The sequence below is a fragment of the Cnephaeus nilssonii genome (assembly GCF_951640355.1).
Source record: "Cnephaeus nilssonii genome assembly, chromosome: 18".
Taxonomy (NCBI): Eukaryota; Metazoa; Chordata; class Mammalia; order Chiroptera; family Vespertilionidae; genus Cnephaeus; species Cnephaeus nilssonii.
This window is the reverse complement of record NC_137089.1, coordinates 41120346-41141699: the sequence shown is the minus strand read 5'-3', so window position 1 is coordinate 41141699 and position 21354 is coordinate 41120346. Positions and strand designations below refer to the sequence as shown.

General features: G+C 40.9%; 1 protein-coding gene across 7 annotated transcripts in view; it reads left to right on the top strand.

Annotated features, from left to right (window-relative positions):
- STAU2 (staufen double-stranded RNA binding protein 2) overlaps positions 1-21354 on the top strand; it is a 228320-nt gene that overhangs the window by 81074 nt on the left and 125892 nt on the right. For all 7 annotated transcript variants that reach the window (XM_079796393.1, XM_079796395.1, XM_079796399.1 and 4 more), the window contains 3 exons: positions 1890-2027; positions 8406-8537; positions 15563-15623. In XM_079796393.1, coding sequence (XP_079652519.1) covers positions 1890-2027; positions 8406-8537; positions 15563-15623 — 331 coding nt within the window. The remainder of the gene's footprint in view (positions 1-1889; positions 2028-8405; positions 8538-15562; positions 15624-21354) is intronic.

Genomic DNA, 21354 nt, shown 5'->3' with positions numbered 1-21354 from the left:
ATTTTTGGTGTTGTATCTAAGAAATTGTCATGCAACTCAAGTCACAAAAATTCCCCTTGTATTTTCTCCTGGAAGTTTTACAGTTTTAGATATTTTAAGTTAATTTTTGAGAACCTGACCAGTGTAGCTCAGTTGGTTGGGCATTGTCTTGTGCACTGAGGGGTTGCCGGTTCAATTCCCAGTAGGGGCACATTCCTTGGGTTGTGAGCTCGATCCCTGGTTTTGGTGGGGGGAGGGGGTGGGGGGATTTGAGGGGTGGTGGGAGGCAGCCGATCAATAACTTTCTTTCACATTGATGTTTTTCTTCCTCTTCTTCTCTCTCTAAAAATCAGTTTAAAAGCTAAAAAAAAAAAGGTATGAAGTACAGGTTGAAAAAATTTTTTTTGCATATGAATATCCACTTGTTCTAGGATCATTGGTCGAAAAGACTATCCTTTATCCACTGAATTGCTTTTGCACTTTTGTGGAAAACCAGTTGACTTATATATGTGTGGATCTGTTTCTGGACACTCTGTTTCGTTGGTCTCTGTCTGTCTTTATGCTGATTGTACACATACTGTCTTTGTTGCTATAGCTTTGTAGTGAATTTGAAATCAGAGAGTGTGAGTCCTCCAACTTTGTTCTTTTTTTCAGAGTTGTTTTGGTTATTTGTCTTTTCCATTTCCATATGAACTTTAGCATTGGCTTATTAATTGTTGCCCAAAAAAAGGCCTGCTGGGATTTTGATTGGGAATGCAATGACTTGGGATATCAGTTTGAGGAAAATTAACATTTTTAACAATATTGAGTCTTGTGACCCATGAGCATGCTGTCCATTTATTAAAATCTTACTTAATTTCAGCAGTGTTTTGTAGTTTTAGTGGGTTTTACATAAATTACATCATACTATATGTATTCTGTGTTTGCTTTTCTCCCTTAACATATTTTTTCTCCTGAAATTCATTTATCTTGATTCATGTAGCAATATTTAGTTCATTTTCACTGCCCTACGTCAAACCATTGTATGAACATACCATTGTATGAACATGCCATAATTTACATAGTTCTTTTGATGAATATCTAGGTTGTTTTCAGGTTTGTTTTGTTGGTTTGTTTTGTTTTGCTATTTCAAATAATGCAGCCATGGATATTCCTGAACATTGGAGCTAGCACATATGGGCAGCTGTGTTCTAGGGTATATGGTACATGATGATGAAGATGCTGCTAGGGAGTGCAGGGGCCGTCTTTGGCTTTACTACACATCGCCCAATTGTTTTCCATTTTATATTGCCGTTAGCACGGTATAAGCTTCTGTTCCTCCTCATCCTCACCATTTGGGCTGTCAGGCTTCTGAATTTTTTCTAAATTAATGGGTGTGAAATAGCATCTCACTGTGATTTTAATATGCATTTTCTGAGTCCTAATGAGGTTGATTATATTTTTATAAGTGTTCCATCTGTTAAATAGCTGTTCATGTCTTTTGCCCATTTTTCTTTTAGATTGTATTTTTCTTAATACTTTTTCTGAGTTTTAAAATATATATTTTGGCTACCGGATTTATCTTTTTTAGTTACAGGTATTGCAAGTATCTCTTCCCAGTTCATGTCTTGTGATCTTCTATTCTTTTGGTCTTTTTTGATGAACAGAAGTGTGAAGAAGTTGTACTGAAGAATTTAAAAGCAAGAATAGTTGACCCAATTTATTAGTAATACCCCTGAGCCCTAAATCCCATACCCTCCTTAGTCTCAGATCCGTTTTATTCTTTTCCTTCATAAATCTTTATAAATGACTCTCATTTATCTTCTCCAGTCACGGTTTTGGGGTGTAGGGGAGGAGAGGAGAACCACTTTAAGGATCCAATAACAAGTTTTACAAGCATGTTTTGACATTTTTCTTACATTGCTTTTTAGGCTGGACCAGAATATGGTCAAGGAATGAACCCCATTAGCCGCCTGGCTCAAATTCAACAGGCCAAGAAGGAAAAGGAGCCAGACTATGTTTTGCTTTCAGAGAGAGGAATGCCACGACGTCGGGAGTTTGTGATGCAGGTATTTCTAACTTTTATACGAGAAGAGTTTTTTAACCATTGAAAAAAACCTAGAAATCCTCAGATCGGAATAGAGATATGGGGGAAGGCCGACTAGGAATTAATAGCACTATTAATTAATGGCACTGTTTACCCTTACAGCATTGATTCCCTCAACGTGGTTGAAACATTCAAGTGTCAATGATAGAACAGACAGAAGAGTGTTGTTGTTTTTTTAAAAATATATATTTCTTTATTGATTTCAGAGAGGAAGGGAGAGGAGAGAGAGATAGAAACATCAATGATGAGAGAGAATCACCGATCAGCTGCCTCCTGCACGCACCCCCTGGGGATCAAACCCGAAACCCAGGCATGTGCCCTTGGCTGGAATCAAACCCGGGACCCCTCAGTCCGCAGGCTGACGCTCTATCCACTGAGCCAAGCCAGCCAGGACCAGACAGAAGAGTTTTGAAGGGACTGAGTTCACACAGGTTATTTGGCCCAGAGTGTATCAAACAGAAGGCTCGTCTCCGTCTTACTGTGTTACAGTGTGCAGCCAGAGTCTGTTAACTACTGGGACTAGGAGGCAGACGGAATTAGAAACAAAATTGAGAAGGATGGATGGAGATGGAACAGGGCCAAGAGCATGAACTTTGGGTTTTCAGGAAAATTAGGAAAAGAGAGAGCTGGCTGTCTCCCTAATCACGGTGAGGACTGAGGGACTCAGAATTGCTGGGAGTTTGAACTGCGTGTTGTGCAGCCCAGACAACTGGAGCCTGGTTGCTCGTGGATTTTCAGACGGGCGGGGACTAGCAACATGCCCTCTTCCTTTCAGATCTCATCTGCGCTGCTTCACTTGTCCGCTCAAGCCCCAGTGTTGAAGAAAACTTTGATTTTTTATTATGAAAGTTTCAAACCTATCCAAGGGTGGATATATTTAATAGCGCACTACGAAGAATAGTGTGATGGCGTGCTAGGGAATATGCCCATCATGCAGACAGAAGTTCAGATTCTTACCACACTTGCTTCAGCTGTTCATTTTTCTTCCCTTTTTCCCGCCCTTCTTTCGCTTCCTGAAGAATTTCAAAGCTGTTTTCTATCTGTATGTCCTTTCAGCCTACATATTTATTTTTTTAAGTATATCTTTATTGATTTCAGAAAAGGGAGGGGGAGAGAGATAGAAACATCAATGATGAGAGAGAATCATTGATTGGCTGCCTCCCACACACCCCACACTGGTAATCGAGCCCACAACCCAGGCATGTGCCCTGACCGGGAATCGAACTGTGACCACCTGGTTAGTAGGTTGACTCCAACACCAGCCGGGAAGCCTACATATTTAGTGTGTATCTCTAACAAACAAAAAGTAAGTTTTTCTTTCATTAGGCCTGATTCATAAGAATCTTCTAGTGACTAACCTATATTTAAATTATCCTTATTGTCCCCAAACTGTTTTTGTTGTAATTGGCTTATCAAAGAAACCTTTTCCAATCAAACCCATGGACCTCACCTTCAGTATAATCCTGTTAAAATGAACAGATATTTATGAAGTGCCGAGCATATGGGAAAATTTTTGATACTCAAGCATAGTCTCTTGTGTTGATGCACTTTCCATGCATATCTAAATTTTACCTTCCTTCCTAATTTATAGTCTTTCTCTCACAGTATTCAGTGCAGTGGTCTGTATACAGTAGGACCTTCATAAACCTTTGATGCATACTTGCTGCCTGCCTGCGTGAGAGCTAGTGTATTTGGCTGTTGCTGGAGATGTAAACTTGTGATGTAGTCACAGATAAACCAATGTGGGAGCCCAGATAGCCACGGAGGGGAATTCATCTGTGGTTAGTAAGCCATTATGGTCAAGATCAGCGGTCGCCAACTGGTGGTCCGCGGCACACTGGTGGTCCGTGAGGTCCGAAAGGTTGGCAACCGCTGGTCTAGATGTCCTTAGGACTCAGAACAGTGTTGTTCTAATATCCTCTTCGTATACGCACCACTTCTTTCTTTTTACATTCTTAGCTCTGAAGAATTCTAGAATGTATTCTTTGAACTGCAAAGCTTGAAGGAAAAAAAAAATCACCTAAATTTTAGACCAGTATTAGGAATAAAAACTGGCTTTGGCTCTATGAAACAATTCCTTTTCTATGGAGTATATGGAGTACCCCTTTTGAAAGAGGAATTTAGAGTACCTTATGCCAGCTTCCTTTTTATGGGTCTTCATAAACATTCTAGTCAAATGGGAGCATTTGGCTGTGCTTTTACATGTTCTCACACTGAATTCATATTGCTTTTCCCCTCTGGAAGCCCCAGTGGATTCATTACTCGATTGCAGCAACTTTATCAAAGTAAAGACTTTTGTATAAACAACTTAAGCGACATTATCATTTGTTAAAATGGAACGTGGAAGTAAAATATCTAGAGATAATATGCTTATATTTATTTATCACTACGAAAAGTAAATCTGTGTGTTGTAAAATTCATACAGTGACTTTATTGATTGTTAGACAAAAGAAAATCTCTGACGACATTATTTGGGTGTTAGTTCCTGAGCACATTTCTTAAAGCTTTTTATTTTTTTGTACAGAGATACTTTAATTTTTCAAAGAGAAAAATAATGATAACCAAACTAAATTGCTTATCAGCACATGGTATTTTGATGTATCACATAATGTTAATTTTTCTATTTGTGATTAAGATCTCCAGGTTTTAAAAAATATATAAAGCAAATTTCATCAATTTCATTTGTGATTCAGTGAGAGAAAATGAGTTAAGTTTTGGGTAAATGCTATTTTACTTATTTATTTATATATTTTTAAATAAATCTTTATTGTTCAGATTATTACAATTGTTCCTCTTTTTTCCCCCCCATAGCTCCCCTCCACCCGGTTCCCACTCCACCCTCTGCCCTTACTTCCCTGCACTGTCCTCATCCATAGGTGTACGATTTTTGTCCAGTCTCTTCCCACACCCCCTACCCTCCTTTCCCCCTGAGAATTGTCAGTTCACTCCCTTTCTATGCCCCTGATTCTATTATATTCACCAGTTTATTCTCTTCATCAGATTTTTTAGTCACTTGATTTTTAGATTCACTTGTTGATAGATATATATTTGCTGTTCATAATTTTTATCTTTACCTTTTTCTTCTTCCTCTTCTTAAAGAATACCTTTCAGCATTTCATATAATACTGGTTTGGTGGTGATGAACTCCTTTAGCTTTTTCTTATCTGTAAAGCTCTTTATCTGACCTTCAATTCTGAATGATAGCTTTGCTGGGTAGAGTAATCTTGGTTGTAGGTTCTTGGTATTCATCACTTTAAATATTTCTTGCCACTCCCATCTGGCCTGCATAGTTTCTGTTGAGAAATCGGCTGACAATCGTATGGGTGCTCCCTTGTAGGTAACTGTTTTTCTCTTGCTGCTTTTAATATTCTCTCTTTGTCTTTTGCTCTTGGCATTTTAATTATGATGTGTCTTGGTGTGGTCCTCTTTGGATTCCTTTTGTTTGGGGTTCTGTGTGCTTCCTGGACTTGAAAGTCTATTTCTTTCATCAGGTGGGGGAAGTTTTCAGTCATTATTTCTTCAAATAGGTGTTCAGCGTCTTGCTCTCTCTCTTCTTCTGACACCCCCATAATTCTGATGTTGGTACGCTTGAAGTTGTCCCAGAGGCTCCTTACACTATCTACATATTTTTGGATTCTTTTTGCTTTTTGCTTTTCTGGTTGGGTGTTTTTTGCTTCTTTGTATTTCAAATCTTTGACTTGATTCTTGCGATCCTCTAGTCTGCTGTTGGATCTCTGTATATTATTTTTTTATTTCAGTCAGTGTATGCTTAATTTCTAGTTGGTCCTTTTTCATGTCCTCGAGGGTCTCACTAAATTTATTGGCCTTTTCCAGAAAATTCTTGAAAAACCTTATAACCATGGTTTTGAACTCTATATCCAGTCGTTTGCTTTCCTCCATTTCTTTCATTTGTGACCTGTTTCTTTGTCTCTGCATTTTGGCTGCTTCCCTGAGTTGATAGAGTGGCTTTGTGTGCTAGGTGTCCTATAGAGCCCAGTGGCTCAGCCTCCCCAGTTACCTGAGGTGGACCCCTTTGTGGGCTGTGTGCACAGTCTTGTTGTAGTTAAACCTTGATTGTTGTTGGTATCACTGAGAGGAATTGACCTCCAGGCCAATTGGCTGTGAGGATCAGCTTTGTCTATGCTGGGAGAACTTCTGTGCTTGAGACACCCTTATGAGACAAGACTTGCAAAAGCCTCTGTGCTCAGCTTGGATGGGGCAGAGTCTCAGGGCGGAGCAATCAGCAATGGCTTCCCGTCAGCCCTGCCCTAATAGGCCCCTGTGTCTCAGTGTCCTGTGGTAATCGCAGCAAGCACCACTGAGAGAAAGCCGCCCTCGAGTTCTGCCCGCTGCCAGACAGTCCAGTTTCTCCCCGAATGAGTCTGGGTCCCCAGAGTCTCGCCTGGAACTGGAGTTCAGAGCATTCGGGAGCTTTTGTCTCCCTCCCGCTTGAAAAAGACAGCCACATACTCAGTTGCCAGCCCTCTCCGTGCGCACACCTGGGTACCTCTGCCTTCCGCAGCTCCTGTGAGTCTCAGTGTGCTTTCCTTTTTCCTTCTAGTCGTAGAATTTCCACTCAGCCAGCCTTCCTGTGGTTCTGGATGATGTCCGTTTTGTCTTTTAGTTGTAGTTTTGAAATTGTTGTGCGAAGCAGCAGTCTAGGTGTTTACCTATGCCGCCATCTTGGTTTCTCTGCGGTAAATGCTATTTTAGAACTTAAAAAAAATATTTTTATTGATTTCAGAGAGGCAGGGAGAGGGAGAGAGAGAAACATCAATGATGAGAGAGAATCATTGATTGGCTGCCTCCTGCACACCCCCTACTGGGGATTGAACTGCAACCCGGGCATGTGCCCTTGACCAAAATCGAACCCAGGACCCTTCAGTCCACATGCTGATGCTCTATCCACTGAGCCAAACCAGCTAGGGCCTATTTTAGAACTTTTTGGTTAGGTTTTTGAGGGACTTGATTTATTTAAATTATTTTTAAAACAGTCTGCAGTCTTAATTTTATTGCATAGCAAAATTGAACTTCTTTGCAGAAAAAGTAACATTTTAATATAAAAATCTTATTTATAGTAGTTATAAAAATTTGCTAGCTTTCTAGGAGGATGACTTACGAAGTTTATTATATATTTGCTTGACTTTTATATAGAGGTGATTTTTTTTTGAGTGACAGTTGTTAAGGAATTAAAATCCTTCAGCACAGCAGTTTTTTTTACTTTTATTCTTTTATTAATTGAAGTTTTTATAGCTATCTTATTTAATACTAACAAATAAGTTAGGGTAGCTGCTCACAAACTATTGAACCGTGCCTCTAAAGAACTTGTGTGAGACAGGGGGTGGGTGAATGGGCATCTGTTCTAGAAGGAACTCTTGAAGGCATCAGAATAGGTCAGATGCAAAGATGACAGACAGAGACCCAAGGTGAGTGCCACGGAGGGAGCAGCACGTCCCAGAGCAGGGCCTGGAGCCCGAGGGCAGGCCTGGGGAGATAAGTGAGAAGCGGGGATGAACCGCAGAAGAATTGAATCAGAGTGAGGGGACGTGGACACGGCATGTGAAGACAGGCGGAGCATGCTTTGCTGCTCATTGATCTTTTGCTTCCATTTACGTTGGCCAGTCTTTGGACACTCAGAGCAGTAGAGGAAGCTTCTTACGTTGCTGGCCTATCTTGTAGCTAGCAAGCACTCCAACGTGAATTTTAGCCCTAGTTTATTAATTTATATAAACAATACTAACTGGCCCTAACCAGTTTGGCTCAGTGGATAAAGTGTTGGCCTGTGGACTAAAAGGTCCCAGGTTCGATTCTGGTCAAGGACATGTACCTTGGTTGTGGGCACCTCCCCAGTAGGGGGTGTGCAGGAAGCAGCTGATTGATGTTTCTCTCTCATCGATGTTTCTAACTCTCTATCCCTCTCCCTTCCTCTCTGTAAAAAACCAATAAAATATATTTAAAAAAAACACAAGAATACTAACTGTACTGAGAGCCAACATATACTCTGTTACTATGTGAATTTTATTTTTCTGCTTATATAAATAATACAGGTTTATTGTTTAAAAAAATAAAATAATACAGAAATATGTAAGTTAGTAAAAATCTTCTAAGATTCTGTTATCCTAAGATAACCTCCACTGACATTTTGAGAACCATATTTTTCTCCATGTTTATTTTCACTTATCTATATAACACATAAATGGGATCTTAACTTAGTTGTTTTTATTGTGGACTGAACTTTGTATTTTTGAATGCTAGAGAGCAGAATACAGTGCTTTGTGGTGTTAAGTCGAGCCTGTTTATCAAAGCAACTCTTACTAATTTCTTACGTTAATCTTACCAGGTCAAGGTAGGCAATGAAGTTGCTACTGGAACAGGACCGAATAAAAAGATAGCCAAAAAGAATGCCGCGGAAGCAATGCTGTTACAGCTCGGTTATAAAGCATCCACTAGTCTTCAAGATCAACTTGACAAGGTGAGCACTAAGTTCACATGTACAGTCCTATTCTGTCAGAATATCAAAGTGATGAACAAATTCCGTACCAATGTTCCTTGACTCTAATGTCGTAAGTGGTGTTAAAGTAGACATCCAGTTTTAACTTTCCTAAGGCAGTGTACTCTCTAACTTAAAAGATAGATTCCCAGTTACAATATCACATCTGTTTATGGTGTCAACATGAAATATTAATTCTAATCTTACAGTTAGCAAATACTGAAAATCTGTTGTGTGGCTCTGTGTATTTTGTATAATACCAACTGAGTCATTTTTAGCTTATTGACTCATGGGTTTTGCCATGTAGACAGTTTTAATTTGTGCTCCGTTTTTAAAACCGAGGTTGTTGGCTTTTATTTCTGAAATGCAGCTGAAAACACTGGAAATAAAGATCCTGAGTTATCCCTTTAGGGCAGGAACTATATTGGACAGACACTCTATAAACTAGTTTTTCTATTTACTTTAAATGTAAAGGTAAACTCAGAGGGTGTTTATTTTCTGCCAAGACTTGTGTTCATGGTCCCCTATTTCTCCTGCGCAGCGAATGACATCATTAACACCTGCCCCTGTTGCAAGGGAGGTAGGGGACCCCGAATTCAGGACTTGGCAGATAACTTGGCAAGAACTGGCTTGATTTCATTTTATCTATGCATGTGTAGAAATTATTATGGACACTTTATTTATATAAAAATTCACAAAGCAGGCTTAATAGTTATTTCTATCAAAAACAGCATACTTTTTCCCACACCATTTTCTCGTATAAAGATTCTGTTTCAGAGATATTTCAGTTTCTGCAGGAACACATGTCTGAAGACTGGAATAGGAACAAAATTGTCTTATTAAAAAACATTTAGGTATACTTGTCTTTTTAAGGAAACTATGAATATGTAGGCAATTATTTTGAGCAATTAAAAAATTATTTGTCTGTATGGTATCGCTAGAGATTTTAATTCTGTTTTTATAACCTGGGTAGTCAATGCTTTTTCTTCCTTTTAAAATATTTGTAACATGAAACTTAACATGTGTTCAAGTTTCTATAGTTCTTATGTTGTGTATATGTTGTTTTAACTTAACACATTTATATTTACTTAAACCTGGTGAGTGATTTATAAAAATATGTCAAAATAAATCTCAGACATTTATTTGGAAGTTAAGTAAAAACAAAACAGAACAAAAACCAGCATTAATGTCATTAATTTAAGAAACATTTTTTTGCATACCCACTTTAGTATTAGTCAGGTTCTCCAGAGACATAGAGCCAACAGGATATGTGCATGAATATACTTGCGTATATGCGTGTATGCACACACACGTATGTACATATATGTAGATATGCATCACACATGGAGACCTGTTGTAAGGAATTGCCATGCCTTGTTGGAGGCTTGGCGAGTACAAGGTCTGATGGGGAGGCTGGTTCTGCTGGAGACTCGGAAGGTCACCTTGTTGCAATTCCAATGCAGAGGCATCTGCTGGGGAGTTCCCTCCTGTTCCCAGGAGGCCAGCCTTTCTTCCGATGAGGCCCACCCACAGGATGAGGAGCAATCTGCTTCGCTCAAAGTTCAGTTATTTTAAATGCAAGTTTCTCCCGAACACCCGCTCAGAAGCACCCAGAATAATGTTGGACCAAAAACCCAGGTCCCATGGCCCAGAGAAGTTGACACATAAAATTAACCATCACACCCACTAAATGCCAGTTACTTCCAACTGAAGACACGGTGCCTGAAACTTGGCCCCTGCACTCAGGGACCTGATCAGTACGTGTAGGGGTGAGGAGCTGTAGTCATGGAACAAACCTTACAGTGTTCTGGAACCTAGAGAACACGAAGATGAATCTGGAAAGGCAGGAATAGTCAAAACCACTGTTTTCATGTGAAGTAAAGCTCTTGGAGAATTATTCTTATAAGATTTGAACATGAAAGTCACATGGTCTAGTTTGTATTCTTCAAAAGACAATCCTGTAAGCCTTGGCCAGTGTGACTCAGTGGTTGAGCATCACCTATGAATCAGAAGGTCACGGTTCGATGCCCAGTCAGGGCACATGCCCGGGTTTGGGGCTCCATCCCCAGTAGGGGGTGTGCAGGAGGCAGCCGATCAATGATTCTCTCTCATCGTTGATGTTTCTATTTCTCTCTCCCTTCCTCTCTGGAATAAAAAAATAAAATAAGAAGGACAATCCTATAAATAAAGGAGTGAATGGATTTGGGCAGGCTGAGGAGCAGAATTGCTAGATTAGAGGTGCTGGGGGTCTGGACTAAGGCAGTGGTGGTGGAGAGGAGGGGAAAGGCACCAGAGGTATTTTTTAAAAAAATATGCATTTTATTGATTTTTTACAGAGAGGAAGGGACAGGGATAGAGAGTTAGAAATCAATGAGAGAGAAACATCAATCAGCTGCCTCCTGCACACCCCCTACTGGGGATGTGCCCGCAACCAAGGTACATGCCCTTGACCGGAATCGAACCTGGGACCCTTCAGTCTGCAGGCTGATGCTCTATCCACTGAGCCAAACAAGTTAGGGTGGCACCAGAGGTATTTCTGAAGTGTCTGAGGTAGACTTCAGTGGCAGGTAACATGCCTGGGGGACATGGAAGAGGCAGGAGTAGAGAATGACTAGGAAAGAGTTGGCACCATTATCCAGAAATTCCCTTTTGCCTTCCTCCCGAGTTGCCTGTTTTCTGGGCAGTTTTCTTTGGTCTTTATTTACTTCCCTGTTTAGATGGAACACATACTCTCAGTAGCCTTCTCATGGAATAAAGGAGAGATATTTTGAGATCTCATAGGTCTGAAATACCTTTATATTCTCTACATGCTTGGTTTACAGTTTTTCTGAGTTACAGTTCTAAAATGGAAATGGTATTTTCACAGGGTTTTGAAGGCATTGCACCAATGTTTTCTACCTCCCAGCATCACTCTTGAAACCCCACTGCCTTCTGATTCTGCAGCCTGTATATGAAACTTCCACGTTTCTTCTCCTCTCTCTCAATGTTTTTCCAATTTTTCTTCTCCCAGGGGCTCTGAAATTTTATGGATGATATGTGTGTATTCTTTGATAAAGTGTTTTGGGTGTTTGGGTTTCAGTCTAGCAATTCATATAATTTTAAACTGGGAAGTTTCTCATATTATGTCTGATAATTTTTTTCTTTCCATTTTTGCTATTATTTCCTTCTGTGATATCTGTTAGTCTTATGGATGACCTTCTGATCCCTCCCTCCCTCCCTCCTTCCCTCCCTCCCTCCCTCCCTCCCTCCCTCCCTCCCTCCCTCCCTCCCTCCCTCTCTCCTTCCCTTCCTCTCCACTTCTCTTTCTCTCTCTCTCCTTTCCTCCCTCTCCCTCCTTCCTTTCCTCACTCCTTCCCTCCCTTCCTCCTCATCCCCTCCCTCCCTTCCTTCCTCTTTTCTATTTCTATATCGTTTGTTCTATTTTCCAGGAGATTTCATTGATTTTGTCTTCTGCCCTCCTTTGACATTTTTTACTTTGGCTCTTATATTTTTGATGTCCCAGAGCTCTTCCTCATTTCTAGAATATTTCTTTTTATAGCCTCCTCTTCTTGTTTAATGGGTATAATAACTTTTCATGTCTCTGAGGAATTTTTAAACCTTTTTTTGAAGTTTTAGTCTTTTCTCTGTGTTGTTTTTGCCATTCCTTTTGGGTTAGAAGCCTGGCTGCTGTCTTCTAAGGCCCAGATGAGGAAGGGAGCTGGTGATCTTACTTTCCGGGATGTAACCTCAGCCTCCATCCCTTTATCTGCCCTGTTGGGGTATCCATTTCACCCTCATCCGTGTCTGTGTTTTAGCCTAAGAGAAACCTCGTAGGAAATCTGCTTGGGGTTAGTGAGGTGACCTGGAGATTTCATAGCGCCTTGAAAGACTTCCAAACAATCCTTCTGTTTTCAGGCCGGTTGGGTGTCTTCCCCGTGCACCGAAAGGTCCCAGGTTGGATTCCAGTAGGGGGGATGCAGGAGGCAGCCGATTGATGTTCAGCTCTCACATTGATGCTTCTCTTTCTCCCTCTCCCTTCCTCTCTCTCTGAAAAGAAATGAAAAATATTTTTAAAAAGAGGTAGCAGGTGTGCTCCTAATTCTAAAGGCTTCCTGGGGTCCCGCGTTACCCATCAGTGTCCTTTCTGGGAGCTCTTTGCTGGCTCCTCCCTCTGCAGGTTTGCCGTCAGCCTCCTGACATCCGCTACCTGATCACCTGCCTCCCAGGTTCCAGACTTTGAGCTGTCTCTGCTGCTCTTGCCTCCTTTCATAGTCTCGAGGCAGGGGGTGGAGAGAAGAGAGGGAGAGAGAATTATAGGTTGTTGGATTATTGATTTAGGGATGTTTTGAGAGAGAGATTCCTTCTATGTTCACTATGTTTTTTTTTGCTGCAAGAAGCTTTATTGTTTCCATTGGTCCAATGCATGGGAGTGGGCTTCAGGGTGGTTAAAAGAATGGCTAGGGGTTTTGGGGAGAGGCTCAGGCAAAAGCCAGACACCATGGGATGCAGAGGGGCCCTCCAAGGCCTCTGGGTTCCAAAGGCTCCTAGTGCTTGAGGGTGAGCCTTTTGAAGAGCTGCTCGCCCCCTGGGGCCGGCAGCCTGTGGAGGTGAGCAGGTGTCGCCCATCTTCTTGATGAGTTTCACCTGCTCACCCCGGAAGTGGCTCTGCAGGAAGTCACGGAGCTGAGGGGCTGCACAGGGAGAACTCAGGCCTGCAGCTCCAAAGGGCCTGGGTCAGGGTCCCCTCCAAGGCTATGGAGGCTTCCATGGCATCCCCAATTTTGCCTACTCACCTTGGGGAGGCCTCAGCACGTCCTGGAGAGAATGCGGCCACTGCGCTGGTTTGCACCTTTAAATATATTTTTATTGATTTCAGAGAGGAAGGGAGAGGGAGAGAGAGCTAGAAACATCAATGATGAGAGAAAATCATTGATTGGCTGCTTCCTGCACGCCCTCTACTTAGAACTGAGCCCGTAACCTGGGCATGTGCCCTTGACTGGAATAGAGCCTGGGATCCTTCAGCCCACAGACCGATGCTCTATCCACTGAGCAAAACCAGCCAGAACAGTTTTGCATCTTTAAGAGATGCTCAGCACCCATGCGCTCCTTCTCTGCCAACTCACGGAAGAAGTGGCCCACGCCCTTGAGAGCCACATCGTCGGGGTGGAAATAGAAGCCCAGAGAGAGGTAGGTGTGGGCGGCCACAGATGCAGGCTGGCCAGGCAGCAGGTGGCAGCCTCCACCTGGGTGGACTTAACGCTGACGAATTTGGGAGCTCGTGGTTGTTCATCAATAAGGAGTTAAGGTAGAAAGACACACGGTGTGCTGGCTGGTCTCGGAGGGGGTTCTGAGGGGGTGACTGGATAAGACGCAGGAGAGTGGTCGAGGCTGTAGGAAGGGGTGTCCCTGGGTGTGTTCTGTCCAAACACTGTTGAAGCAAGAGACAGATCCGGGACTCCTGAGGGCGCTGTGGTCACTGTTGTGTTTAAGCCTAAACCTTACAAAAACAGTTTCATTAGAGTGTTGGAGTAGAAATGAGAGAACAGTAGACTTGGTATTCAGTTGAAGGTGAAAAACTAGGCATAGGGAATATAATCTAATATTTAAGTAACCTTTGTTATTAATAGAAGGAGAGGAATTAAGAAAGGTTGCATGGCCCTGGCCAGGTAGCTCAGTTGGTTGGCAGTTGTCGCCAGCCGGTGGTCCTCCGACCACTGGTGGTCCATGAGGTCCAAAAGGTTGGCGACCACTGGGTTGGAGCATTGCCCTAGAAGGTTGCTGGTTTGATTCCCAGTCAGGGCACATACATAGGTTGTGAGTTCCATCTCCAATCTGGGCACGTATTGGAGGCAACCGGTTGATGTATCTTTCTCTCACATCGATGTTTTTTTTTCCCTCTCTCTCCCTTCTTCTCTCCCTTTCTGAGATCAAATTAAAAAAAAAAAAAAGGCAAGAAAAGTTGCATGAAGTGCTAAATTTATTATAACCAACTTTAACCAGGCCCTCAAATGTCTGAGAGTCTACATTCTTCCAATCAGCCGGTTCCTTCCTTCCTGAAGTGACTTATTCCTTACTGTGTACACTTTCCTCCAGCTTACTACTCCCCTCCATCAGCGGCCCTCATTCTGCGACCTCGGCTCACACTTCACAGAGAGCAGAGAAGTGGGAGTCTCCCGGCCTCCCCACCAGCAAACACCGCATTTTTACTAACATTTACTCCTCCTCCATCCTCTTACAGTGGCAAGCTATGTGCCAGGATTGTATTTTTATTTATATCTGGATTTAATGTAGCCATTTGATCTTTGACATCTGACAGCAAATATAAAATGCTGATTGGAATAGCCAATGTGCCTTTCTCTCCCGGAGTACCTGGTACCAACAACAACCACAGACAGGAACATAAGCTGTTCATGTCACTAATTAATTTGATTAAATACTACTTCAGACTCTCTGAGTTTACACCAAATATATGTCACATCGTCTGGCAACAGTCAGGATATTACAAGTTGTACTCCAAGTTAGGGCTTAGCTTTCAATTTTGTGTGTGTATGTCATTGGCAGTATTTTGGAGATCCTTGTCCTAGGACTGTTCCGGAACAGACATAGTAATATTTCTATTGTGATTTGACCTCAGGAGAGATAAAGAAGCTCCTTTAGTCTCTTTAGCACTTGTCATGATGATTATTGTGTATTATTTGATAAGGATTGGTTTACTTTTTAGCCACCTAGCTGGAGCTGCTGTTGTATATAATGCACTGAGCATGGGCTTTCTTGATGACTTAAATTGTACGTGTGGGTGAAGATAAAGGCAGAACCAGACATAAGAAACAGACTTGAATTTAGAAAAGGGGTAGATAATGCTGTTCTAGTTAGTTCCTCTTGGGTCCACAGTCCTGGGGTCAGAGATGGAGAGAATCAGCAGAAGGACTGTGTGAGAGACCTTTGCCCTTGCTTCATTGATTACTTCATGTTTTTCTTTTTTAATAAGTCCGTCTCTCTGGATTTTAACAATTGATTTAATCTTTCAGACAGGGGAAAACAAAGGATGGAGTGGTCCAAAGGCTGGTTTTCCCGAACCAACCAATAACAGTAAGTTTTCACTTTTATGTTAACTACGCTGCGTGTTCATCGCTGGTTCGGTGACTCGTAGGTCACTGGGTGTTTACTGGCTCTGTCTGGGCTCACGATGCCATATTTAGTGTTGCAGGGGGGATACGAGGAAGTTGTGCTGTTTGCTTTTCTGGAATTGCTAGAAGACACAGGCGCTCATATTCTTAACGTGGTTAAGCATTGCAGACAGTGTACCATTTAACTCACATAGTGATGACATTTTAAGTTGTTTTATTGCAGCATAATTATAGTATGAAAGAATTAAAAAAAAGAAAAGCAATTATATAAGCTCATTATACTCTAACATCAGCTGTTTTCACAGTTGTAATTCTTTTTAGGTAAACACAAATTTTTACATAATTGTAATTTTTTATTCACTTTTATTAATTAAAATAGATTAAGTCTACACAAATGGCACAATCCACTGTATGATCCTTGTTCAAAATATATATTACAAGCATTTAGAACAGCGGTCGCCAACCTTTCAGACCTCACGGACCACCGGTTGGTGACCGCTGATTTAGTGTGTTCCTGTTCTGCTATAATGACCTGAGAGCTGTGCTGTCCATGGTTTTCAAGACTGAGGATAATTATTTAGTAAAATTAATGTACAATAATTTTACATCTTTTTAGGGAAGAGTTTACTCTACTTTTTCTTAGATCTCTGTAAAGAGTTCTTTATTTCCACCACATCAAATAGTATTTATGATTTCTGTATTGCTATTGTGAAGATACATCAGGATTTTAATTTAAGAACAGTTGTTAACAATTAAAGAACAATTGTTAAGACTATTTAGTAATTAAAATTCAGAGTGTTTCTCTGTCTTACTTTAATGTGAAGAGTGATGCCCTAAACACTCACTTCGTGGTGACTTACATTCTCAGTCAGCCACAACCATATCTCCATTTAGATTTTCCTCATGCATTGTGGGAAAGTAGACTTGGATGATAAATTTTGTCTGTAACATAAACAAAAGTTTGTACTGTGTTGTTTTCATTTAACATTGCAATAAGCATTTTTCATGTTGTGCTGGGTCATTAGAATTTTTAATATTCGAGTAAAGTCACTGATTGAACTATCAGAAATGTAAGAATACAATTGCTTATAATTGCCTTCTAATTATAGTATTATCATATGCTTAAAAATCCACTTCAGTTTATTTATATGACAGGCTATTATGCATTGCAAACAAAGACATTTATCTTTACCTTCCTCCCTACCTCACCTAAAGAGCATCTATTTCCACTGAAGTGACCGTTTTACTATAAATCAGTAAAACAAACACCAGCCAGTGAAGACCCTCTTGAAGGGAAGGGCCAGTGGAGTCAAACCATCTCATTTCCAACCCTCGTTTTCTTCCTTATAACCTCTGGATAAGGTTATAAACACAGTGTGTAAATTGCCATAGTTTATTCTTTGATGTTAGCAGCTCATCTCTTGATGTATAATGAAATTAATAACAAGCTTATCAAAGCATGCTTATAAGAACTGAATTTTTGGGTCGTCAAAACTAGCTTCTTGAAAAGAATATTTTAGTGACGTAATGGTATTCATGAGTTATTTTCTGGGAATACTTGAAATAATTAATAGAACTCTGAGCCTTTGATGTATATGTATAAGGATGATGGATGTGATAGCTTAGCATGTACCCCAAAGAAAAAATGGAATGAGTTCAAGATTCTCAGAGAGTTTAATTCCTTTGATGTTTGAATATATAGGTTTATAATTGCTTGGTAAGGCAATGTAAGAAGCATTAAATTGCTTTTCCTTTTTTTAAAATGTATTTTTTATTTTTTATTGATTTCAGAGAGGAAGGGAGCGGGAGAGAGAGATAGAAACATCAATGATGAGAGAGAATCATTGACCGGCTGCCTCCTGCACGCCCCCCTACTGGGGATTGAGCCCACAACCCAGGCATGTGCCCTTGACCAGAATCGAACCTGGGACCCTTCAGTCCCCAGGTGGATGTTCTATCCACCGAGCAAAACCCGGCTAGGGCTGTTTGTTGATTTTTATCTTGCTAACAGATCTGGGAACTCCTTTGCAAGTGGGAGGAGAGGGATCAAAGAGGCAGCGAGGTTCAGAGATCAGAAATGTGTAAGAGTGCATAAAAGATTTGCTTTCGATATAGCCTTAGATGTGATAAAGCTAGTCGAAGTCAGCTTACAGCTTCATCATCCTGTACACACTTCAGACTTCCTCTGGACTACAGCGGTTCACACCGAGAATGTGAAAGGAGGACTGTCCCTCACCCCTTCCCAACTGTGAGGGGTGAGAAAGCTGACCCAGGGTCCTTCCCTGTGAGCACTGAGTGGTCCGCACCTCAGGTTGCCACTCAGGATGCCCGCCCCCCCGCCCCCCCCCCCCCGAGTCCTCTGGAGCCAGCTTGCAGCTACTTAAATATAACACTAGGAAAAGGTCGGTCTCTTCTTAGGAACTGATCACTCAAGTGATGAATCCATTACCTAAATTCAGTTTAAATTCATGTATGATGGCAACATTTAGGGTAAATTCTCTTCTACTTAGTTCCCGGAGTTTGACATTTTGCCTCAGTGAAGAACACCTGTGCTTGTGTTTTGCAGCAGGTGGGAGCAGGCACCTCTCAGGATGGCACGTGGGGGGGGGGGGGGGAGAGGGGGGGACAGGAACTTGAGATTGCCAGGGCCGGCTGCCTCGCTGACCCGGTGTCTGACCCTCAGTATCTCACTGTGCATCTTGTTATTCCGTGTGCTCTGTTAAGAGTTTTGCATACCAGCTTAAATGCTGAGACTCTTTAATCTTTGTAAGATGATTAGCTTTCCTTGAATAACATCTGAAAAGGTAACATACTACTTTATAAAACACAGAACGTCATCATAAAGAGACGCTTCACTTTGTTTTCCTTTGTGAAACTCTACCTTCCTTCACAGATTATAGTTGATGAGATCAAACGTTTAGCCAGCCATTCTTTGGATAAATATGAAATGAATGTGGAACCATCGTGTACAAAAGTTAAAAAAAGAAAGGGAGACAATTAGAAAGGGGAAAGAAGAGAGTTTTAACGTGGCATAGCTAGTACCTAACTCCAAGTAGACAAAGTTCATGTCCATGTGCATTTAATTTTTGAAGTGGGAGACATTATTATTTTTTGGTGGAAGATATTATTTTAAAGATTACAGTCCTAAGAAACTGCTAACAATTACAGCTAAAAAATAGTTGAAATGGTTTTGCAAGTGATTGTGATTACATAGCCTGGTTCCTGCCTTGATTGCCTGCAGATTTAAAGCATGGACCTAATTTTTGCCTGCTCCCCAGCTTTCTGCACCGGCCCGGACGGCAGTTGGAGGTAGACTGTTCTCAGTGTGTTTTTCCCCTTGTGACTCACTGTCATAGTCATGTTGAAGGGCAAGAACACGTAGCTCTGTAATGTGAGGTTCGTGTTAAATTCAGCACGGGGGAATTTAATGCTTGGCATACACATAAAAAGCTAGTTTTTTACAGATGAATGACGAACAACTTTTTAGAAAAGATTACGCGTTTTAAAGATCTACTGACGGCTCATGGAAAACTTTGTAAAATGCTTAGATATAGTTCAGTTGATAATATCTTTTTTTGTATTCACATTCCCTGTTTCTTATTAATTCCGAGTTTTACTTAAAAACAGGTTCATTGTTTCTCAAAGGTGAACTCTAGCTTAATTCAAAATTGGACTGAGCTCAAAGGTATTCACTGGTATGTGCCGAGTCCACCCACTAAAAGATTATTTGGAGGCATTTTTCACATAAATATTTTTCCGTTAACCTTTTAAAAAGTTTTATTTAGCCCCCGTGAAATATGCTGACTCTTCTAGGTTCATTAGAGATGACCCAAGACAAATATTTTCGGGATGGAGTAGAGTTCTTACTGGCCTTTTTAGTACTGTAGTTGACTTAGCAGCACTTTTGTCACTTTTGTGTCATATCTGTATGTTATTCAACTCTGTGCATCCCGACGCCAGCGGCTGCACCGTCCCAGTGACCTGTCACGACATAGGTCATGTGCATGCTCACCACATGCCGTGCACGGTATGTGGAGCCTGTACATATTTTATTCTTGTTGGGTAAGGATTGTGCTTTTAAGAGGATAGATTAATAGAGAATTATTCATCAGCTTGTCTAGAGAGATGGCGTTTTATGACTCTAGCCTTACAGTTTGCCAGGAAACATTAAACTTGTGTTACCATTTTTAAAGAAAAAAATATAGGTAATACCTGATGCATAATGTATTTAACACAGAGGAGTGATGAAGCATGGTAACAAAATAAGCACTAGAATATGACCAAGCTTCCCAGGATCCTCCTCTTCGAAATCCGTTGGCCCACCATGCCTCCCCCAGCAGAGGAAACCACCCTCCCTGGGTTTTATATGGAGTCACCCCACCCTTTATTTCTTAGAGTTTTATCAAACAAGTTGGAGTCCTTAACAGTATTTGTGTAGTTTTTTGGTTTTTTATTTTTTAAACCTCAGGAAAATGGTATTATACTGTGTATTTTCTTGAACGTCTCCCCTGACTTTAACACTGTTAATTTATTTTGTTACATGTAGTATTTCATCCATAATGTGAGTATCCTATAATTGATTTGTCTGTTCTCCTTTTGGTCCACATTTGGGATATTTTCAGGATTTTGTTATCACGAAATAGTACTATGAACATTTTGAACACGCCTCCTGGTGTACCTGCCTGAGTTTCTGGGAGCACACGCAGGGAGTGGACTTTATGGGTGACAGAGTGTGTATACATTTAGATTTTCAAGAAATCCTAGTTGCTTTGTAGTGTGAGAGCTGGAGAGCCCTTCAGAACGCCTGGGCCTCCACACTGCCGGAAGTAGAAATCTTTAAAATCACTTTTGTACCTTTGATCTCATTTTCAATGATGAATTTAGTTCAGATTCCACCGTATCAGTCTTCTTTATTTTTCTTTTATATTTCATTCATTTTTTTTGAATGAATAAAAAAAGCAAAAATCTCCCCCCACATTTGTCCCCATTCGCACGCTTTCCACTCTGTCCCCCAAGCAAGTAACTTACGGTTGGCTAGTTTCTTTGGTACTGTTCCCGAATCTTTTTATACAGATACAAGCAAATCAGACTCACAGTATTTTGTTGCTTAGCATCAAACACACTGCTCTGCAGTTTTCTCTTTTCACGTACACTATGTCCTGAAGATCCTTCTATGTTAATATGTGTAGGACTTTATTATTATTTAACCAGTTTCTAACTGATGGGTGTTTACAGTATTTTTCTATTATAAAGAATGCTACAGGGTAAAGCCTCAAACATATATCATATTGCACTTGTGTTCGTATGCTTGTTGGATAAATTCCTACAAGTGGAGTTACTGAGTCAAAGAATATGTGCACTTAGGATTTTGATGGCTGTTGCCAGATTACGTCAATGGAAACTGACCAGTTTCCATTCCTGCCAGCAGTCGGCCAGATTACGTTTCCCCTCCACATCATAACACTGTGCTCGCAGACTTCTGGATCTTTGCCAATCTGATAGTTGAAATATGGTATTCAGTGTAGTTTTATTTTGTATTTCTCCTATTTGGAATGAGATTGAGTATTTCTTTGTACATTTGAGTCATTTCTATACTTTTTACGTCAACGATACAGTCATAGCTATTGCTCATTTTAAAATTAGGTGGTCTTTTTTTATTATTTGATAAGACTGTGTGGATGTCCTTTATGATA